The sequence below is a fragment of the Panthera tigris genome, chromosome C1, assembly GCF_018350195.1.
Source record: "Panthera tigris isolate Pti1 chromosome C1, P.tigris_Pti1_mat1.1, whole genome shotgun sequence".
Classification (NCBI taxonomy): Eukaryota; Metazoa; Chordata; class Mammalia; order Carnivora; family Felidae; genus Panthera; species Panthera tigris.
In genome coordinates this window covers 138,985,371-139,006,273 of record NC_056667.1, presented here as the reverse complement: position 1 = coordinate 139,006,273, position 20,903 = coordinate 138,985,371, and the positions used below count along the sequence as shown (strand labels likewise).

General features: G+C 39.9%; 1 protein-coding gene across 2 annotated transcripts in view; it reads right to left on the bottom strand.

The window, feature by feature from the left end:
- LYPD6 (LY6/PLAUR domain containing 6) overlaps positions 1-20,903 on the bottom strand; it is a 123,241-nt gene that overhangs the window by 20,167 nt on the left and 82,171 nt on the right. For both annotated transcript variants that reach the window (XM_042994427.1, XM_007078542.3), the window contains exon 2: positions 7,445-7,633. In XM_042994427.1, coding sequence (XP_042850361.1) covers positions 7,445-7,562 — 118 coding nt within the window. In that variant the 5' untranslated portion in view covers positions 7,563-7,633. The remainder of the gene's footprint in view (positions 1-7,444; positions 7,634-20,903) is intronic.

The following is a 20,903-nucleotide window of genomic DNA, read 5'->3' as shown; positions in this document are numbered from 1 at the left end:
CCCAGCAATTACACTCTGGGGCATTTATCTCTGAGAAATGAAAACTAAAAGTCACACAAAAGCCTATATGCAAATGCTCACAGCAACTTTATTTGTAATAGCCCACGACTGGAAACAATCCAGATGTCCTTCAATGAATGAATGGTTAAACACACTGCGGTACCTCAATACTATGGAATGAATACTAGCAATAAAAGTAAACTATTAATACATTTAACAACTTGAATGAAATTCTAGGGAATTATGCGAAGTGAAAACAAAAGCAATCCAAAGGTTATATTCTGTATGATTCCATTTATTTAACATTTTTAAAATGACAACATTTTAGAAATGGAGGCAATATTAGTGGTTGCCAGGGGTTAGGGATGGGAGCGGTTGGGGGGCAGGGTGAGAGGAAGGAGGGGGAGGGGAGGCTTATAGAAGGGATTCTTGCGCTATTAAAACTATTTAATGTCTTGACTTGGTGATGGATACATAAACTTACACATGTGAGAAAATGTGTAGAACTAAATACACACATATACAAATGGACACAAGGAAAATTGGGGAAGTTTGAATAAGACAGGTGGATTGACTATATCAATGTTAGTAACCTGGTTGTGATATTATTCTATAGTTTTCAAAATGTTATCATTGGGGGAAAGTGGGTAAAGTAAACATGGGATCTCCCTATATTATTTCTTATAGTTGCTTATGAATGTACAATTGTCTCAATAAAAATTTCAATTAAAAATAGGCACTCTAGGGGCACCTGGGTGGCGCAATTGGTTAAACATCCAACTTTGGCTCAGGTCATGGTCTCACAGTTTATGCGTGAGTTTGAGACCCACATCAGGCTCTGCCCTGGCAGTGTGGAGTCTGCTTCAGATTCTGTGTGTGTGCGTCTCTCTCTCTCTGCTCTTCCCCCGCTTGCACTCTCTCTCAAAAATAAACATTGAAAAAAAAATAGGCACACTAGATTTCCAGTGATTCATTTTTATGTGTCCACTTATATAGCTATGTCGATATGTAAATATAAATATTAGGTTGAATCATTAAAAATTTCCTTATGTTTGACCATTTTTGACCTATAAAAGTGGCAATTTCTCTGATTCAATCTGATGTCTTTATCTGGTTGACTTGATATGGTTAAGAATTCCTGGGGACGGTAAGTATCAGCTAAGAAGAGTCTTCATTACTAAAATCCATGCTGTGCAGAGATGACCCTCTTAAGGGCTGTCTTGGGCCCATATCCAATGTCCACGGGGCAGCATGCTGAGGGCACATGTGGATGTGGAGGCATTACAGGCTTTTAGCTTGTGTCTGAGGGATGGGTAATTCCAGGAGGCCCTCCTAGCCCTCCCCCTCTCCACCCCTTAATTGGCCCTTCCTGCCTTCTGAAGAGTACAAGTACTCTAAAGGTACTTGTATCCTTGCCTTCATTTATGCTCAGGCACAGGGGGGTCTGGTGAGTCATACTCTAGAGTGCCCAGCGCATGCAGGGCCTGGTGGGCATTTAAGGATGAGCATCCATAGAGGATGCCAGGAATGGCCAGGTTGTCGCTGTCCTTTTCGCTGATGCGCTCTTACTTGCACTGATATGCTTTTACTTACTCAACTTAGAGTTTTGCCTCTCGTAAGCAGAACTTTCGTATTTTTTTTTTTAATTTGTAAAATTACCTGGCCTCTTTGAAAACTACAAACACTGAAACACTTCATCTGCAGGAGCCAACTGTTCTCCCTCGCAGATGGCTGAGCCTGCACATCCCACTGGTGGAAATAATCATCTCAGGGTAAATTGCTTTGCCCACATGGAACCAATTAAGTATGTTATCAAAAATAAATGAAGGAGGAGGCAGCAGCTTAAGGCCAAAATTATGGGCCAGATTTAACTTTGCTTTTCACCTTGCATAGAAGAGCTGGCATCCTTGTACTGGCTTGCATTATCTCACAGTTGACTCTGACAACAGTCAATAACCTAACATGATCAAAACCCAAACTGTCTAAAAAAGACAAATAACTGGACATTTTTAGGGGCCAACTATGTTCCTGCAAGTAGTTGGTGAGTCAAGTTCATAAGCATAATGAAAGTGAGTTCATGGACTGCCTTAGACTGTGAGGGACGGAGAGCGGCCAAGACGTTGCCATCCAACTGCTTCATTCCCAATGAGGAAATGTCACTGTGGGGAAACACATTCTCCCTAACATACAGTTATAGTAAAACAGAAGTAAACTATTTTGTAAAACCACACACAAATAATTTTTAGGTCTCCACATCCCACCATCAAGATAGGTGGGTTACATTTGTATTGAAAGATTCTACTTAGATATGCACACCTGAAGAATTAAACACAAATAGCTTCCTGAATTCCAAAGACATTAAATATTCTTATGGACCCTTAAATTAGCTTATTTTTACAAATATTGTTATGAGAAAACCCATACGAAATATTTTAGGACACTGTCCTATCGGATACATTAAAAAAATAGTTTCACTATCAATTTGATAGTTTCACTATCAAATATGACACTATCAATGTGTCATATATTGGGAGAGCTGGGTGGCTCAGTCAGTGGAGCTTTGGCTCAGGTCATGATCTCATGATTCCTGAGTTCCAGCCCTGCATTGGGCTCTCTGCCATCAGCACAGAGCCCACTTCAGATCCTCTGTCCCTCTCTCTCTCTGCCCCTCCCCGACTTGCACATGCTATCTTTCAAAAATAAATATTAAGAAAATAATAATTTAAAAAATATGTAATACACAACTAAGTTTAAAGGAACTTTAAGGCAGCTGGTAAAATTTGAAGAATTCTCCAAGTAAGAGTTTTGGAAAAAAAAAAGATGTAAATGATTTGTCAAAGAAAACGACTTCTCAAAAACTTCTCATCATATTCACCAAGGTTTCTGACTGCAAGCGAGCCGTACCACTTCAGCTTGCATGATTAATTCACAAGAGCATCCAATTTTATCTGTCTGTCACTGCAGCCAGTAAAACTTTTCACTGGAATGCTGGACTAGTGATTCCTGGAAACTTTCCCATCAAAGAGATAAATTAAGAACTCTGAATGAAGATTGATGATCCAGCCACTACAAGAATAAACTTATTGAGAACTTGGCACTAATAGGTTGTAGTGTTCCCAAATTTGGATTATTTAATAGATTCTTCAAAATGATCTTTTGCAAGACGAGTGACATATTAAATACTGTCATTTCTTACACAGATAGGCCTGGGTTCTGCAATTAACCCAAAGTATAGAAAAACTTAAATAGGAATATGGGCTAAAGCCCTATGGTAGCAAAGTGAAGCTTCGTTCAAATCATTTGAATCTGAATGCGTTTATCAGCACATATTACTTACAATTAATCAAATGATCTTATTTTCGGTGAGTTTTACTTTTAAATCTACAACTTCGTTATCTGTATGATTGTCAACCATGACAGCCTCGTACTGCTTATAGGAACTTGTATTTGCACCTTGGGAGGTACTACTGATCAGTGAATAATCAAACCCTTTTCAATGACCTGTCTCCACAAACAGACTCAGCTTTAAGCGGCCAGTTATAGCACAATACCACATAAATGGTTAAGTTCCTCCCTCTGGAAATATTTAACCAAAACTAAGGTCTACAGATGAGCAACTGTCTCCAGTAACTTGCTAATTGATACTGCATCTGATAAAGAAGTTCTTTTTTTAAAAGAAAGGAAGGAGGTTCCTAAGAGATGTGTTATTTTCTTCTTTGTTACTTCAAAGCATTACAGAGCAAGTAGAGTTTCAAACCGTTGTGGCCCCAGCTGTGAATGAATCTAATTTGGCTCTTGATCACAGAGTTAATAAGCTTAGTGTTCTGTATTTCAGGGCATAAGTCCTTGGTCCCTCAAGAGTAGGTGATTGTAAAGAAAAAAAGAAACGCCAAAGTGCCCAGTTACTTCCTGTAACGTAATCTGTCCATTAAGTCTCATGGTCAGCCATAGTTCAACCGACTATAATTCATTCGTAAGGCGATGGAAGAGATTTCATCTTTGTTTCCATCTCTTGAAACTTCTGCCTGGACAAAGGCCTTCAGTTTCCAGAACTGTGGTGAGAAGGGAATCTTGTTTGAAAATGTATGCTGATAGGTAATGCATCCAAACTTGTTTTATTCTTGCCAAGTTAATTTCCATTGTTTTTGGAAATTGGATGCAAACGTAAAATTTCTAGAAATCTAATAAATTGATCTTCTTTCTCAGTCTATCTAGCAACAAAATATTGTCAGTATAACTTGAATACTATGAATGTATTTCTGATGGCAATGCATTTCCTGGTACCTTTCCAGAAAGTGCCCTTACTCCCTAAAACTTGCATAGTCTGGAATTATGCAAAAACGTCATTGGCTCACTATGTGGGCATAAACAAGCCTGCTCTAGGGATATATCTCTTTGTTCAACGTGACTAAGGAAAGACTCAGAATATGCAACCAGAGGAAACCTGGATTTCTCAGGAAAGGTTTCTAGTATAAGTAAAGAAATGGAGGCCAAGAACAGGTTGAAACCACGTAGGATGTTAAATTCTGTGATCTCGTGTGACATCTAGAAACCAAATAAGTCACTCCATTTCTCTGAATACTAACTCCTGTTTTGAATGTTTTATTAGTCTTTGGTATTTTAATTATAGGGTGGGAAGAAATTCATCATTTTTCACATGAAAAAGAAAAGAAAAACAAATTATAGAAAAGAATGTTATTGAGGACAGTGCCTCAAATTTGAAAGCCATAAAATTGATTTCTTTTAAATGTTAGAATCTCCAAAAATTAGGGGACCAGGGAGCAAGGGAGATTAGTCATGGGATGCTGAACTTTCCCAACCAGGGTTTCAATCTCAGCCCCCTTACGACCTCTTAGGGCTACTCAGAGCCCATGGCAAACGAGTTTGTTTGCCTGGTGTGGAAAACTTGTGTGCCTTCTCAACATCTCTGGCATCATTGATTTCTCCTTGGGTAGGTTCTGAGCAGTAGCTAACATTAATGGAAACTGAATTTCTCGCTGACCCCAGAAAAGCTGTTTGTGCCTCCATCTACAAAGTGAGGTGATTATATCAATAATTCAAAATCAGAATAACCCCACACCTCCCTCATCTATTTTTTTATGGTCTATGTTCTACAGAAACCTGCTTCTTTGTAGAGAGATCACTCCATCTAAACCTGGTCTAGTGGGTGCTGCTCAGGGGCAGAGGACCATGACCTTTTAAAAAATCAAAGTGCAAAAACAAGCAAAAAAACATCAAAAACTTCTGAAATAGTGTGGGGGAAATGTGCAGTAGGAATCACTGACAGTAAGAATTTTTACTCCCCATGACCAGTCATGGAGGCTCTAAAAAAAAACTCTGCCCAGAACTGCTGGTGAATCACCTATGTCTAATCTACTAGCTTCGAAATGACATCCTCTATCGTCCATATCTCAAAATCATATCAGAAAACCCCACCAAGTTTTTCTATATGGTGAATTCTTTCTAATCAGGCCATGGCCTACTTAATTAACATAGGCCACATAAACTTTCCTACCAACTTCTAGAGAGCAGGAGTGATTGCTCCCCTGGCCTGGCAGAGCCCATGCTTCAGAGATTTCATTCCAAAATGGACTTTTTTGGATAGGGGCCTACTCAACCCAGGCACTGATCCCCCCTAAGACTGGCACAGAAGTGGTGTGTGTGTTTGTTTTATTCTTGCTCACTTACATCCAATCCCCTTGATTTCCCTTCCCACTCTGTGTACAATCACAGCCTCAGAGGAGGCCTGTCTTTCAGCGAGGTGACCACTGAGTCAGTCACTGAAGCGGATGAAAAGCCCCACAGAAGCTGAAGGATTTAGCAATCAAAACCGAGACTGAAATTTAGATTTTTGTTCACCAAGTCTAATAAAAAAGCATGGCTCTTTGGAGAAAAGAACAAAAGGCAATCCTAAAAAACACAGCAAGTATCAAAGCACCTTCTTTTCATGGTTACTAAAATAAACAGCCCTCCAAAAACAAGCAGCCAGAGAATATTCCCACACAATTAACCAGTAGGCACCAGCCTTTTACTGGTGAGAGTACACAATAGCAGTAAGACTGAAGAAACTATTTGCTGCGTGTCAAAGTGTACTTGGAGTTAAAAAATTAGAGGGATGCATTTTCAGGAACCTCAGTTTACCATCTAAGCCAATTACAACATCATAAGCAACAAACATCCAGTTGCCTATTATATATGTGCCTACTATTTTATGGATATTATCTCTAGTCCACAAAATAATGCAACAGGATGTATATTATTTCAACCACTCTAGAAATGTGGAAATTAACAATAAGATTCCCCTAACATTTATTGAGCATTTATGTTGGCTCACACACATCTAAGTGCTTTGTATGCATTCCTTTATTTAATCTTCACAAAGTTAGGGAATTTATTTCAAGCCAGAAGGCTACAAAGCAGTTGAGCTGGCCGCTGACCCAAGATCCAAGCCCCTGTGCATTCCTTGGAACACCTCTCATCTAAACCAGAACACATACACATTAATCATTCTAACCGTGTAGCGCTGAAGGAATCCATGTTGCTGTCTCCACTTAGTGGACTATAAGATCCTCAAAAGCAAGAACTATGTTTTATTTACCTTTATATTTTCCATGCCTATCACTACGCTTGACACACAGCAGACACTCAAAAAATGTTTGCTGAACAGAACATTTCAAAAGAATAATACACCTCAGGGCGAATACTAAAGGTCAATATATACCCATTATATCCAGCTCTCACCACCACAGGGGCAATGCAGAAGAGGATTCAAACAGAAATAAAAGATAAGATAAATACAGAGATGGAGACCCAAACAGCAAGTAAATCTTCTGTGTTTCCCAAAGTGTGATCCTTAGAATATGTAACAGAAGCATCTGAAATTCTTGCTAAAAGCAAAAATTCATGGGTATCGTCCAGATATGTGCAGTCAGACACCCCAGGGAAGGGATCTGGGCATCTACATTATTATGCACTCACTCCCCAGATGATTCTTAAACACAGGAAACCAAAAGGGATAGGGAATAGGAAGTTGTGGGAGGCAATTATGCTGAAACTGAGAATCAGATGCACAGACAGGAAGACCAGCTATTATCTTGCCTATAAAGGACTGATCTTTTACAAATACCTTCCTCCTGGGACATGCCGGTTCACTTTGATAACTGATTGAGAGCTGGCACAAGTTAAAGGGAAGGGTGTTCAGAATCAGAGCGATTGTGCTGGGAACAGAGGAAACAAGCCTTAACAATTTGCCTTAAAATAAAAAAAAAGACACCCTACAAAAAGGCGAGGGTAAAACATACAACATCTTCAGTAGCACCTGCACCCCCAAATTAAATCATCCAAGGTTCCCCTGCATGGAAGGCTGCCTTCTCCTGTCCATTTTCAACTCACATCTTATTCAAAGCAAAGTGACATTTCTGCAGTGAAGAGAACAGAGTCTTACTTGAAGGGTGGAGGTAGACAATGTCTTTCACTGTGAAGTCTCTCGACTGAGCGGCTTTCAGACAATCCGCCAGCAGGCTCAGGAGCAGGAGCCAGGCCAGGGCAGGGCCAGGTTCCATGGCAGACTGAGGCGTCACTCATACAGGGGGCCTGGGAGCCAGGACTTGGGACAATGGAAGAAAACTCGCACCTGAAATATAAAATGAGACTCATCTCAGTGTCCCACTCGAGGAAACCAGGAGAGACCTGGCAGAGCTCCTGTGTTGGTAGGATGGGCTGGAGGGAGACAGGGAGCCAAAGGCACAAGAAAGTGGATAGACACGGAGAGAAACTTTAGAAACAGTAACTTTAGAGCACTTAGAACATTCCAGCCCCAATCTATCCCGAATCAGGTAGCTAACGCTCCACTGGTGTCCATCCCCCCTAATATCCAGCAGAGATGGTATCAAGAGAGATTGAATTTTAATGAAATCCAGGAGGATTTTGCCAGAAGGCTAGGGGATGTCTGCCAGAATGCAACAATAAATAAGTCAAGTACAAAAGTGCAGAAGCATTTCCTTGATAGTGGTGACAGCCAGGTATGAGAGTGCAGACGTCCTGTGTCATAGTGCTCAAGCAAACCTACACAAGGTAGGCTTTCATATTCGCCGGGGGGGGGGGGGGGGGGGCGGGGCGGAGGGGGCGCGAAGAAATGTAGGTAAGTTGGCCTCTCCCAAAACACAAAGTGCCTTTACAGCTCAAAATCTCCTTAACTAATAATATTGGCCGGCTGCTGTTGAAGCCCTTACAAATATATCACTTAATTCCCCCAACAACCCTATGAGGGTTACCCATTTTCAGTAAACTGAAGTCCAGCAAATAAGCAGAGGAGTTGATTCAAACGGAGACAGTCTGGCCACTGACTCCACATTTGCAAACTCTAGGCGATATTCTGTTCTTCCAAAGACTGATTCAAGGTGTATAAACTTAAACTAATAAAATGAGGTCAAAGGATCCCAGTAGCACTAAGCAATCATCATTTTATCCTTTATTCTGGTTCTGTCCTTTTCAATTAAAATTGAGAGCAGTCAATTTTTTACTAGGGTTCAACTGTCCAACTTACTAGGAATGTAGATATATATCTTAATTTATACGTGCTATTTTCTTGCCATCTTATTGCTTTCCTACAGAGCCTGTTCTTCAGGCTCCACCCTTTTGCAAATACCATCATTCTATTGCCCACAAAAGGGGTCATGTTAGATATTCACCTTATTTTAAACTGGTGGAGAAAAAAAACCCAACACCATTTGGACATTTTGTTTACAAATTTTAACACAAAGATTCAATGAGATTTTTAAAAAGGCATAACAAAATCCTAAAATTATTTTGTCAAAATAAATAGATCAAGAGTAAATATATTGTAAAACAAAATCAATACAGAAGATCAATATGAACTAATCAGATATTAATGAATACTAATCAAAACAGGATAGAAAATATAAAAATAAATACAGAAAATAGAACACTCGAATAGACACAACAACTGACATAAGTATTTTCTTTTAAATTACAGAACAGGAAAATACAAAATGAATAGTATTATGATAACTTAATTAAAAATTGTGAAGATTAACCAAAACCAAACAATACACAATGCACTCATATGAACTCCAGATGGATCGATGCATTCATTGTTGTTTAAAAAATCGACAAACTATTAGGAAATAAGAGTAGAAATTATCACCCTGTGGCAGCTTGATGATGCCAGCCTTGCCAATTTCATGCTAATTCCCCATCTTCCGTTTACACTTGGTTCCCCAGGCGAATGTGCATTCAAGAGGAGAATAAGCTGCTTGCTCCCTTAATGAGTGTGGCTGCCAGGCACCGTGTTAGGCACTTGTTTGAAAAATATGGTAAGAAAACAAATATTCACGGTATTTCTCCTCCGCCGAATGACAGAGACCAACATGATCTCATCTTAAATGAACGCAGTAGTGCTCCATTTTACATCCACTGTGGCCAGGTATGGTTGCACCTGAGGAGCAAATCTACCCTGCATCATCACGCCTCAGCTCCTCACAGTCTGCAGCAGGGCCCAATTTGAGAGGGATGGGGAGGAAAGCTATCGGGTTTTATTTTGATATAACCTAACGTTAAGTATCAACGAGCTGCCAACCTAAGTTCTTTTTAATGTGAACCTCACTGTCCACACCAATACTTCATATGTACCAAACAGTGCATTTATTAAAGCATTTCTCAATCACAGTATTCCTTCGGTTACTGGTTTAAAGGTCTCCCTCTGCACGGTACTCACACTAAGCATTATTTAATGCCATCTGAAATTTCCCTTACCTCCGTAGCATGGCTACCAGCCACAAACCCTCATTCCACAGCATGTGTGTGCTACATCTGAGCAAAGAGGTAAAGAGCTAGACCCCTGGATTTGAAACCTTGCTCCAATGCTTTCTTTCTGTGCAACCTTAAGTCAGTTACTTAACCGCTCTGTGCCTCAGTTTCTTCATCTGCAAAATGAGGATCATAATGCTACCTACCTCAAAAGTTTATTACGAGAATTAGGTAACATAGCATAAAGCACTAAGAATAGTGTCCATCACACGGTAAATACTGTATAATATTTCCCAATATTTTTACTACTACTGTTTTGTTCAAAATGTAGTTTTAAAGTCAATGTGGTTTTCTAGGTAAAGGTAACTATGATGCAAATGTTGTGTTCTAACTGAAAGTAAATACGGTGCCATTTATTTGGGTTCAACACACAGCTCACTTTCCTTAAATCAGAAAAATATAACAATTTCCAGAACTACTATGTATGACAAATCACAATCCACACGTCTCTTTCTCCCCAGCATCTGCCCCATGGCCAGCCAGGCAGGGAGGGACAAAGCAGGTGCGAGACAGGGGAGGGCACGTCTTGCCACCAACATTATAATATTGCCTAGGCTCATGCAGACCCAGGTGACCTCCTGCCATCCTTCATCAACGAAGCAAACAGATGGGTGATGCCCATCTACACTCTCTCCATATCTCCTCCAAGCCACCCTCCAAGGTCTATGTCCCACCTCCATGACCTTTACATTTCCGCTTTAGTTAGATTTTACTTGTATAAAAGATATTGAGAGAGCATAGGTCTCTTATATCCCTTTGAAGCACATGTCTCCATTTTGTGTGCTCACACATGTGTTTAGAGTTTCCAAATTCTTAAAATAGTTGAAACTTGATTATCCCAACACACTTTACTCATGAAATTGTTCCTTTTTTAGAAAAAAAAAAGAGGAAGTATGTATTTTCTAGGCTTATGTATGATTAGAAAAAACACCAAAATGGTTTAGAATTTCTGATAATTTTAATGGTTTTCTTTTTGCTTAATTTGTATGCTCAAAAATTTCTGATAAGCATGTATTACTTCAGTAGAGTTTTTTTTTTTGTATATTCATAATTTTGTACAACCATCACTGAGTCTGGAACATTTCCATCAAAACTCTTGTACCCATTAGTGGCCACTTCCAATTCCCTCCTCTCCCCACCCCTGCAACCACTAATCTACTTTCCATCTCTATAGATTTGCCTATTGGGAACATTTTCTGTAAACAGAACTATACAACATATAGTCTTTTGTGTCTGGTTTCTCTCAGTTAGTGTGATATTTTCAAGATAAATCCATGTGGTAGCATGAATGGGTATATCATTCCTTTTTGTGGCTGAATAATATTTCAGTACATGAATATAACACATTTGTTTATCCATTTATCCCATTGACAGACATTTGGGTGGCTTCCATTTTTTGACTACTGTGAATAGTGCTGCTATTAACATTCACGTTCACACTTTTGTGTGGACATATTTTTAAGTTTTCTTGGGTATATACCTAAGAGTGGGATTGCTGGGTTTTATGGTAACTTCGTGTTTAACTTTTTGAGGAACTGTCCATCAGTTTTCCACTGTGACTGCACCATTTTACATTTCCATCAGTAAAAGACCAGTGTTCGAACGTTTCCACATCCTCACCAACCCTTATTTTCATTAAAAAATAGTTTTTATTATAGCCTAGTGAGTGTAAAGTGGTGTCTCGTTGCATTTCCCAAGTGACTAATGATGTTGAACATATTTTCACGTGCTTACTGGCCATTTGTATATCTTTTTGGGAATAATGTCAACTCAGATCCTTTGCTCATTCTTTAAGGGGGTTATTGTCTTTTTATTGTTGGGTTATAAGAGTTCTTTCTATTTTCTAGACTCTGGACACTAGATCCAGACACTCAGATCATTTGCAAATGTTTTCTCCCTTCCTCTTGACTTTTCACTTTCTTGATGGTGTCCTTTGACATACAAAAGTTTTAATTTTGATGAAGCCCACACATTGCTTTTTATAAATATAGATTTTGTTCCCATATACAAGTCAAGCCCAACATAGCACTAAAAAAATCTGCACACAATGCACAGTAAAAGAACTTGTCTACTTTGTAGTAGCCAGGGCTATATTTTCCACCTCTCTTTCCCTTAAGGAAAAGAGAATGGGCAGAACTGTTTATTAATATCACCATCAACTGCTTACATTCCTGCAGTAAATCATGAAGCACTACTCACTCTATTATTATATTCTAGGAACTGAAAAATGAAAGATGAGTTACATGCATTCACAATTAGTCTAACCATTCCTGAAATATGGGCTCTGCTGAGGGGGCTGTATTTTTTCTGTACAGATTCTCAGTAGTCAATGAAGCTTTATTCTCTAAGCCTCTCAAATACGATGCTGGACATGCTCAGATAATACGAAGGGTCTTTCCTAGGACTTTGACGCTTTTCTCTGGAGTCCACAGTACCTTTGGACTGTCCTAGACATTTAGAAAAGATGTTGCACTTCCATTTTATGTGCTGCTATTTGAATACGCACTGAGGACCCCATCCCTGACTCCAGTTCTCTTTATGAAGAAGTACACTCTCATTTTCACAGCTCTGTGACCTTTCATTTGTTATTTATGAGCTTTTGCAAATCTAATACCACTCTGACAGATTTAATTTGTGCTCTAAATTACCTTTGCATGAGTTACTCAACTGCTGGTTTTATTCCAATGGATTACTTGCTACATTCTGAAACAGAAAAAAAAATTAGTTCGAGATCTATTCGACTTCCTCCATTTGGGAGAAAGTTGAAAAGAGTTGCATTCTGATTTTCACTGCATGGTAATACTTAGTATAAAGGAGGATTTCTAAGACTAGTCTTGGAGGCAAAGAGATAGACCCATAACCCAGATCACGTTTTACAAATCCACATCTTAATTGCTATTTTATATAGAGACCATAAAACAAGATATCCCCAATTCCTTAAACTCATCACTAAGATAATTAAGCACTTCTGGAAGCTACACTGACTAAGGTGCCAATTACCAAACAACACCTCAATATTAAACCAATATATAAGTAATTGTGAAGTAGAGAAGTAATACAAGTCTAAGTATTTTTCAATGCCGTTCCTATTGTAATATGAAATGCCTAATATGGGAGCAAAATGAAATTTTGAAGCCTGGAAGATCATGAGAAATCTTGACTTAATTTTCAATAATCCAGGTTTGGTGGTGTCTTAATGATCTGAGTAAGTTAATTCAGCTCCCAAAGTATAAATTCAACGCATGTCTTACAAAAACTAAGACTACTTAAATATATCATTCTGACTATGGTACCTTCTCACCATTTGGGAATTGCTTATAACATGGTGGTGGTTTTCAAACATGGGTTCATTGACATGTCTCCATTGAGAGACAACATCTACATCTTCTCCCTTTTATTCTGGGACAGCCCTATAGACCAATTGAGCAGAGTATGGTGGAAATAACACTCTCTGGCTTTTCAAGCTAGGTCACAGAAGGTAATTAAACTTACACCCAATGTTCTGGAATGCTCAACCACATAAGCAATCTGAGCACTCTGAGTGCCATGCTGTGAAGAAGTTCAAGTAGTCCACACAGAGCTATGGAGACTTCATGAAGAGGCAGTGCTACCCTGCCAGCCCCCAGCTGCTCCTGCCCCACCGCCTTACTCCATTCCAGCTCCCGCCACAGTCTGATCAAAACTGCATGGAGACTCCAAGTGAGAACAGCCTGGGCCAAGCTCTTCCCACATTCCTGACCCACACAAACCATGAGAGAGAAATGAAATGATGATGATAACTACTTTATGCTATTACATTTTGTGGTGATTTGTTCTGTAACAATAGATATCTAGAATATGAAGAACTGGTGTAGGAGAACTAACTAGGAATTCTCGTACTCATGAAAATAATCCTATTTTCCACATTGGTTGCAAGGTACAGAAATCGAAATCAAACAGGCTATAATCAAAAGGGGGAGAAAGGGAAGAATTTTATGGTCTCATCTAATACTCCTGCTTGAACATGGCTGGACTTTTAACTCTCTTATCAGGAATTTCCAGCCCTCAACTCTACTTTGTCCCCTCATTTGCTTTTATTCTCATTCGGATCTTCCAGCTTCAGAAGCATTCCCAGACTATTTTTCAACTGTTCCAGAAAACAACAACAACAACAAGAAAAAAAAAACACCTAAAAAAAAAAAAAAAAAAAGGGCGATCCATCCTTGGACTACAACTGGCCAGGGGAATATGGCATTCCAACTGGCCAGAGCTGGGCTATTAGCATGTCACTTGGACAGATGCATAGTGTCAACTTCATATAAATCACGTAGTTTGAGAATAGGGGAGGTATTGGTTTTCCGAAGGAAGGAAAATCTAGGTATTGTCACCTGAAGAAGATTTGCTGGGCTAGCAAAACTACACAGATGTCCATACAATTAACAATACTAACTTCTAAGTACCTGCATTAACCTAGAAGTGCAAAATGAAGTTAATGATGGCCAAATGAGTATTTCAGCAAATGGTGGGGAAGTTACCTGTTGACATGATTTCCTTGTCTAAAAATAGAATACCATGCCAGTACCACTTTGCAAATCAAAACAAAAGGCGAAACAATAGTTCTAGTGGGCATTTAGAATCACTTCTGCCCTATGTTCTCCCCTGGTTACAAGATGGCTCTCCTACTGATACCCATCATGTGGTGTTATTTGGGGTGCACCGTGTTCTTACACGGTCCATCCTACAGGGTGCTGTTGTTTGGACCAGGGTCGGACATTTGATCCAAGCCAGACTAATCAGAGATCTTCCTGGGTATTTTTCAAGCCAAAACTGGATAAAGACAATCAGCCCTCTCTGGTACAGAAGTCCTCAAGAAGTGAAACTCAGGAACACGTGTATGCCATATTCCTCTCCACAGGGAGGAGGAAGAAGAGAAGGCAGCTTGCTGCCTGAGAGAGCTACTGATAATGGAGGTAAGAGCTGAGCTATGTGTAACCATTGCCTTTTGGGCTAATTGTTAACTCTTCCCTTAGAAGATTCAATCTCCATCCAATAAATAACATTTTTGCCCAAGCTAGTTTGAAGTTGCTTTCTGCCCCCTGCAGCCAGGAGATTGGACCAACCAATTCAAGACCAATTCTTATAAAAGAGGCCAGCCCCCAGCTTAAATTTTTCTTTGTAACATATATGCTTTTTTACATTAATACTTCTTTAAGGCTTATCAGCTAAAAGGTTAGAGTTGGTTTTAAAAACGTCAATAATAGAGAACTAGTCAGAGATTATCTCTTTCAGGCTTCATAGACACTGATGTTTCCTTTCCTATAGGGAAACAGATGATCATCTATTCCCAATATGAATTGAGGACCTATCTGCATAAAAATCAATTCTTTAAAAAAGTGTGTATTTCTTTTCCTGGAACCCCTTGGCAAGGCTAGAGTTATAGGGAAAAGCTGCCTTTGGACCTTTCCCCAGTCTGATTTAAAGGTCAATTGCATCAAAACCCTTCAATTCCTGAAGGATAAATGATGTCTGGCCTAGTATGCTTAGCAGTATATTCACATTTCTAAAAGATATTATATTCACTCTCTTCTGCTTGTTGGCTGTTTGCTTGTTAGCTTCTTCTATCAATTTGAAGTTTCTAGAGAACTGACGAGAAGGCATTTTGAAATACAAACAGCCACAAGGGGATGGAGTCAAAGAACTCTCCAGGCAGGAATGGAAAACTAGGTACATTTCAGTGCTGGCCTGCCATTTTTTATTTACCTGGAAGGGAGTGGTGGTTTGGAGAAATTTTTTGCTTTGTATCTTTTATTAAATGCTTCTGTATGTTTAAGAATGTCATATTTTCATTTTACTTGTTCTAGGAATTCTAATCCCAGAGACCTTCCAAAAAATGTGGAAGTTAAAAATGTTTGAACTTATTAATTCCCACTTTCAACTTATTAACAACCACTTAACATAATCTTGATTCTCACCCAGGACAAAAAAGAACGAATCCACATTAAATATTTTGCACGCAATAGGGTTTTGCCCAGGGTTCCAAGAATCCTAACCAAGTTTTTGTCCAAAGTCCTTGAAAATTGTTACCATTTAGCCATTTATAACTCAAGATCAAGAAAACTGTAATTGCTAGTTTCATAGGTGTGGCAAACCCTTTCAAAATTTCTTACAGGGTAGGAGGGTGAGCCTGTACTCTTCCTGTGGGAAAAATGAAAAAAAAAAAAATCAAATAGCCAACATCAAAACAGCGACTTATGTAAAACAAAAACCTCTCTGGCTATATTTTTTTCAAATCACTGGATTCCTCAGTAGCTAAGTAATAAATCTTAACCAATTTTTCTCATTTAATAAAGAATATGCTTTTAAAAACAAATCTATCCATGCACTCATCCTCCAAATTTCTGATCAACCAATACCTTGAGCTACACAACACGTGTCCTGATAGTGCAAAGACCATCAGGGTTTCATTTTTGTGAAAGGGTATTGGGGTCTGTGAAAACTCACAGTCTAAACTATAATCTGACTCTTTGCTCACCATGGGTTTGAAGGCAAAGGAATGTATCCGATGACCTCCTGCCTCTGTACCATCGGGGTAGGAATTCTTCCTTTGTAATGCACCATCTTCATTTACAAGCCTCCATAAATAATGGTTATTAAAGAAGTCTATTATTGTAGCAAAACAGAATATAATAAGATTTTTACATAGTAGTATCCATCCAGGCAGAAAAAGATGTAGGAGTTATTAATAAAAGAAGATTGTCCTTGATAATAGGAACTTTTTTATTTTTGCATCTAAATTAACTCCCTTCTTAGAAAAAAATATTGAGTAGCTTCTTATGGATGAGGAAGTGTAGGTACCTAAACTGACTCCACTCCCTGAATGCTGATACTGAAAGAACCATGTGAGATTCCTCTCCCCTCACATTACTGCATTTTCCTACTTGTCTCCAGTTGTCCTCCTTGGTTTTGATTTTACTTGCTCATTCATTCATTCATCATCCTCTACGAGCCAGGGATAAACAGCATTATCTATTATACATGCTGTCGTTAATAGTTCCAGCTTAATACTCAAATGATTGAACCATATTAGTAAAATCATTGATGTAACTCTTAAAATTCCCCACACGGTTGCTAAGTACGTGGGAGGAAATGTTGACCTGCCTTGTATGCAAGGGAGAGATGATACATCTTTGAGTCACTGAGTCAAGAGTGATCATGGTGTGATATTGACCTCTTGTCCTTACTAAGGCCACACATTTGTAAAACACCAGGTAGAGGAGCCAGGTAACACAGTGACTGCACCTGCCCTACACAAACCTCAGGGAGGTCACCAGGCATTACCAATAAGACCCAACAGGAGGTTCAGAGTCCTTCCTAACAACCAGGGCAGCTTATCTGGAAGAAGGAAGAAAGGGAGAAGTGGAATTTGATGGGGATGACCCATTATATTTTATAAAGATCCAGTTAACATCTAAGTTCATATGAATTATTGAATAATTATACTAGTAACAGGACACTGGAAATAAGTATTAGAGAAAACAAAAGATATTAAAATTCCAAAGAATCATAGCCAGGGGTGGACTTACCATGTAGTGAAGGGTAAGCTTCAGGGTCCCTGATTGTAGGGGCCCCTGCCAAGGCCCTATTTCTAATCTTAGGATTGTTAATCCATGTTTTCTTTTCCTTAAGGGGAGCTCCTCCCTAAAAACCTGGATCAGCCACCCCTGACCATAGTAATGCAAAAACAATGTTTATTAGTCACAATATTCTTGCTTTTTCTCTGAAAAGGGTTAGGTTAATAAACAGAAAAGAAATGCTGTCATTCTACTCTCATGGAAAGGAAAAAAAAAAGTAGGAAAGACAGCACATTAACCAAGGCTGGCCTCAGAACTGGGAAGTGGAATTATAGCTGGAGAAAACAATCAACCAATGAGATAACTCCATTCCTCTGGGGCCCCTCCAGCACTGCCCGCGAGCAAATCTCCCAGGACCACTGAATGGAGAAAGAATGTAGGGCGCCCCCAAGGCAAAGGAAGAATTAAGGCCGAGAGAAAACCCCAAGCTTTAGATAATATGTGTTTCTTAGCTATTTTAAGAAGGGTCAGAGAAGCCACTTCATCTCATCGCTGGACTGGAAAGGAGGCCAGTCTAAAGGGAGCGACAAGATCAAACCCAGCAGTCCCGGCAGTGCTGATCAGGCCCCAGTCGATGGAGTAGAAAGGGAATTACATAGGAGCTCTGGAGCCAGGCAACCCCAGGGCCTTTTACCTACCTCCTTGGATTACTGTGAGAACAGATAAATGCCTGGAAAGACTGTGGAGCACCGGGTCTGGAGCCAGTCCAGGCTATAATTCTGACTCTGCAACTGACAGCTGTGTAACCTTGGGCAGGCTTCTCAACCCTTGTGCCTCAGTTTATTCATCTGCAATTAGGGGCAATCATACCACCTAGGTCAGAGGGCCCTTATCAGGACTAACAGAGATAATACACAGAAAGCACTTTGAACCATACCTAGCACATGCCTGCTAGCTAATGCAATTCGAAAAATCAGCTCTCAGTGTCCTAACAATGCATTGGGTTACTCGTTTGGGTGGGTCAAGATGCTGGCTCAGAAACTTCTGCACCCCCAGTCTGGGAAGGAGATATGAAAGGTCTTCAAAAAGGCTTCTGTGGAATGCCGTGTTCTATTAGGAGAAATCAAAAGCCCAGGTAGCTTGCCAGATTTTTCTAGCTGATCCCAACTAAGATCAACATCTTCAGGTGAGGATAAAAACACAGGGCAGGTGAATTAAGTGAGGCAGATCAGGGAAGGTCTACGGCAGGACTTCTCAAATTTCAGAAATGCTTTCTCCTTCAAAGAGGAAAAAGTCTCACAGACAGAATTTCATCTACCCTTACTGTCAACTAATTAATCCTAATTATAATAATTATATGCTACTTACACACACACAGATAGGAAACTAGGATTAAGCTCCTTTGTTTAAAAGCCCACACGGTACTTTAAAAGCTAAACAAAATTACCAAATATAAATAAAATTACATTAAAATTAAACACACTAGTGAAATAAAATCTCCTTTAAAGAAAAAAAGTCAGGGGCACCTGGGTGGCTCAGTACGTTAAGCATCCGACTTCGGCTCAGGTCATGATCTCACGGTTGGTGAGTTCAAGCCCCTTGTTAGGCTCTGTGCTGACAGCTCAGAGCCTGGAGCCTGCTTCAGATTCTGTGTCTCTGTCTCTCTCTGCCTCCCCCACTTGCTCTCTCTCTCTCTCTCTCTCTCTGTCTCAAAAATAAGCATTAAAGAAAAAAATTTAAAATAATAAAGAGAAGAGTCTCACAAACAGAATTTCATCTACCCCTACTGTCAACTAATTAATCCTAATTATAATAATTATAAATGCTACTTACATACACACAGATAGGAAACTAGGATTAAGCTCCTTTGTTTAAAGCCCATGTAGCAGCTTTAAAGCTACACAAAATTACCAAATATAAATATAATTACATTCAAATTAAACACACTAATGAAAGAAAATGGAAAATAACAGTAATGACTAGCATTGATTGAGCACTTACTATAGGGCTGAACCCAACATGTGCAAGGCACCCTTTACGTGCTTTCTTTAATCCCCACAACACTGTGAAGTAGGCACTATTATTACCCCATTTTACAAATGAGAAAACTAGGGCACCAAGAAATGAAGACACACCTTTTTAAATCTACAGAACTGGCAGGTGCCCAGAAGTGCACAGACACCACTTGGGGAAGCCCAGACCTAGGAGGTACACAGCATCTGGTGACAGGGTGATGGAGGATTAGGCAGACCCAGAAAAGAGTTCGGGGCGTCACTTAGCACAAGAAGGACACCAAGATGGGGATGCTGGAGGGGAGGGGCCACCCACCAAAGACCACATTGTCTGGGTGTCCTTCTGTTTTTGTTCTGGTTGGGGCATAAAGAGGGCTTTGCTGGTAATCCCAGAGGGAGAGGAACTGGCCCTCCTACTGGAGTAAGAGTTAAGATGAAAACCTGGAGAGAGGAAGTGCAGGGGAAAGATGAGAAGAGAGAGGGTAAGTAAGAGGGAAGGGGGTTGTCAAAAGAGGGCCAAGGTTTCCAAATTTGCTGATCCTAGCAAACTGCTGATGCTGGCTCTCACACATTACAATTTCACTGGTGTGGGTGTGACGTCAGTATGAGGTTGAAAAGTCTCTCCAGGTGATTCTAATTTGCAGCAATGTTTGGGAAGCTTTATCACACTTTTGCAAATGACAGTGGAAGGAAACAGCTCTGAAAGGTATTCTGTCCATCCAGGGCACCAGCACACCAGACTGGAAAGTTCCCCTTAGCACTCACTCACTTAAGGAACCAGTAAGCAGTCCAAAGTAATCAGCGTTATGTATTCCTCTAGGAATCCTCTTTATCCTATCTATCCTTAAAGTACTGAGGAAAGGGAACGAGCAGGTTGTGACCTATAAAATGACCACAGCTTCCAACGTGACAGACTTCTCTTGGCCACTTTGGTAATAACTTCCCAAAAGTGGTTTTCATCCTCTTGATGAAATGACTGTCCCATGTTGCCCTTGAAAGACTCCAAGGTGAAGTTCACTCTACCTTTCCGACCCAGCACACTTAATTTTATGACACCAAAAGAGAAAATGTCAGGAGGCCTCTCCTGAGACACACATATGCTTACAACCATTACTCCCAAGGTAGCCGGAGAGACAGAGGAGTTTTTGAGAAAAGAAACAAATAGGCCAACATTTTCAGAGGCAGCATGGAGTGTTGGGAAGAGAATGGCTTTTGCAGACTGCAGACTTGAGTTTGAACTCTTGCTCTGCTACAAAGAGCCATGTGAACTTGAGCACTGAACTCCCTGTGGCTCAGTCTCCTTGGCTGCACTGACACACTGGGATGCCTTCAATTCATCAGGACCCCACACTGCCATTTCCATTATGCGTGACTATGATCGTGACGCCAAGCCTCGATCATTAAGTGACACCCCCCTACCTGGCCCTTTAGAGGTGGCAAATTCTCATCCTCACTGACTTTCCAGTCACTTGTTCTGATGTTATTCATAGAAGGAAGTTAGGCTGAGAATAAA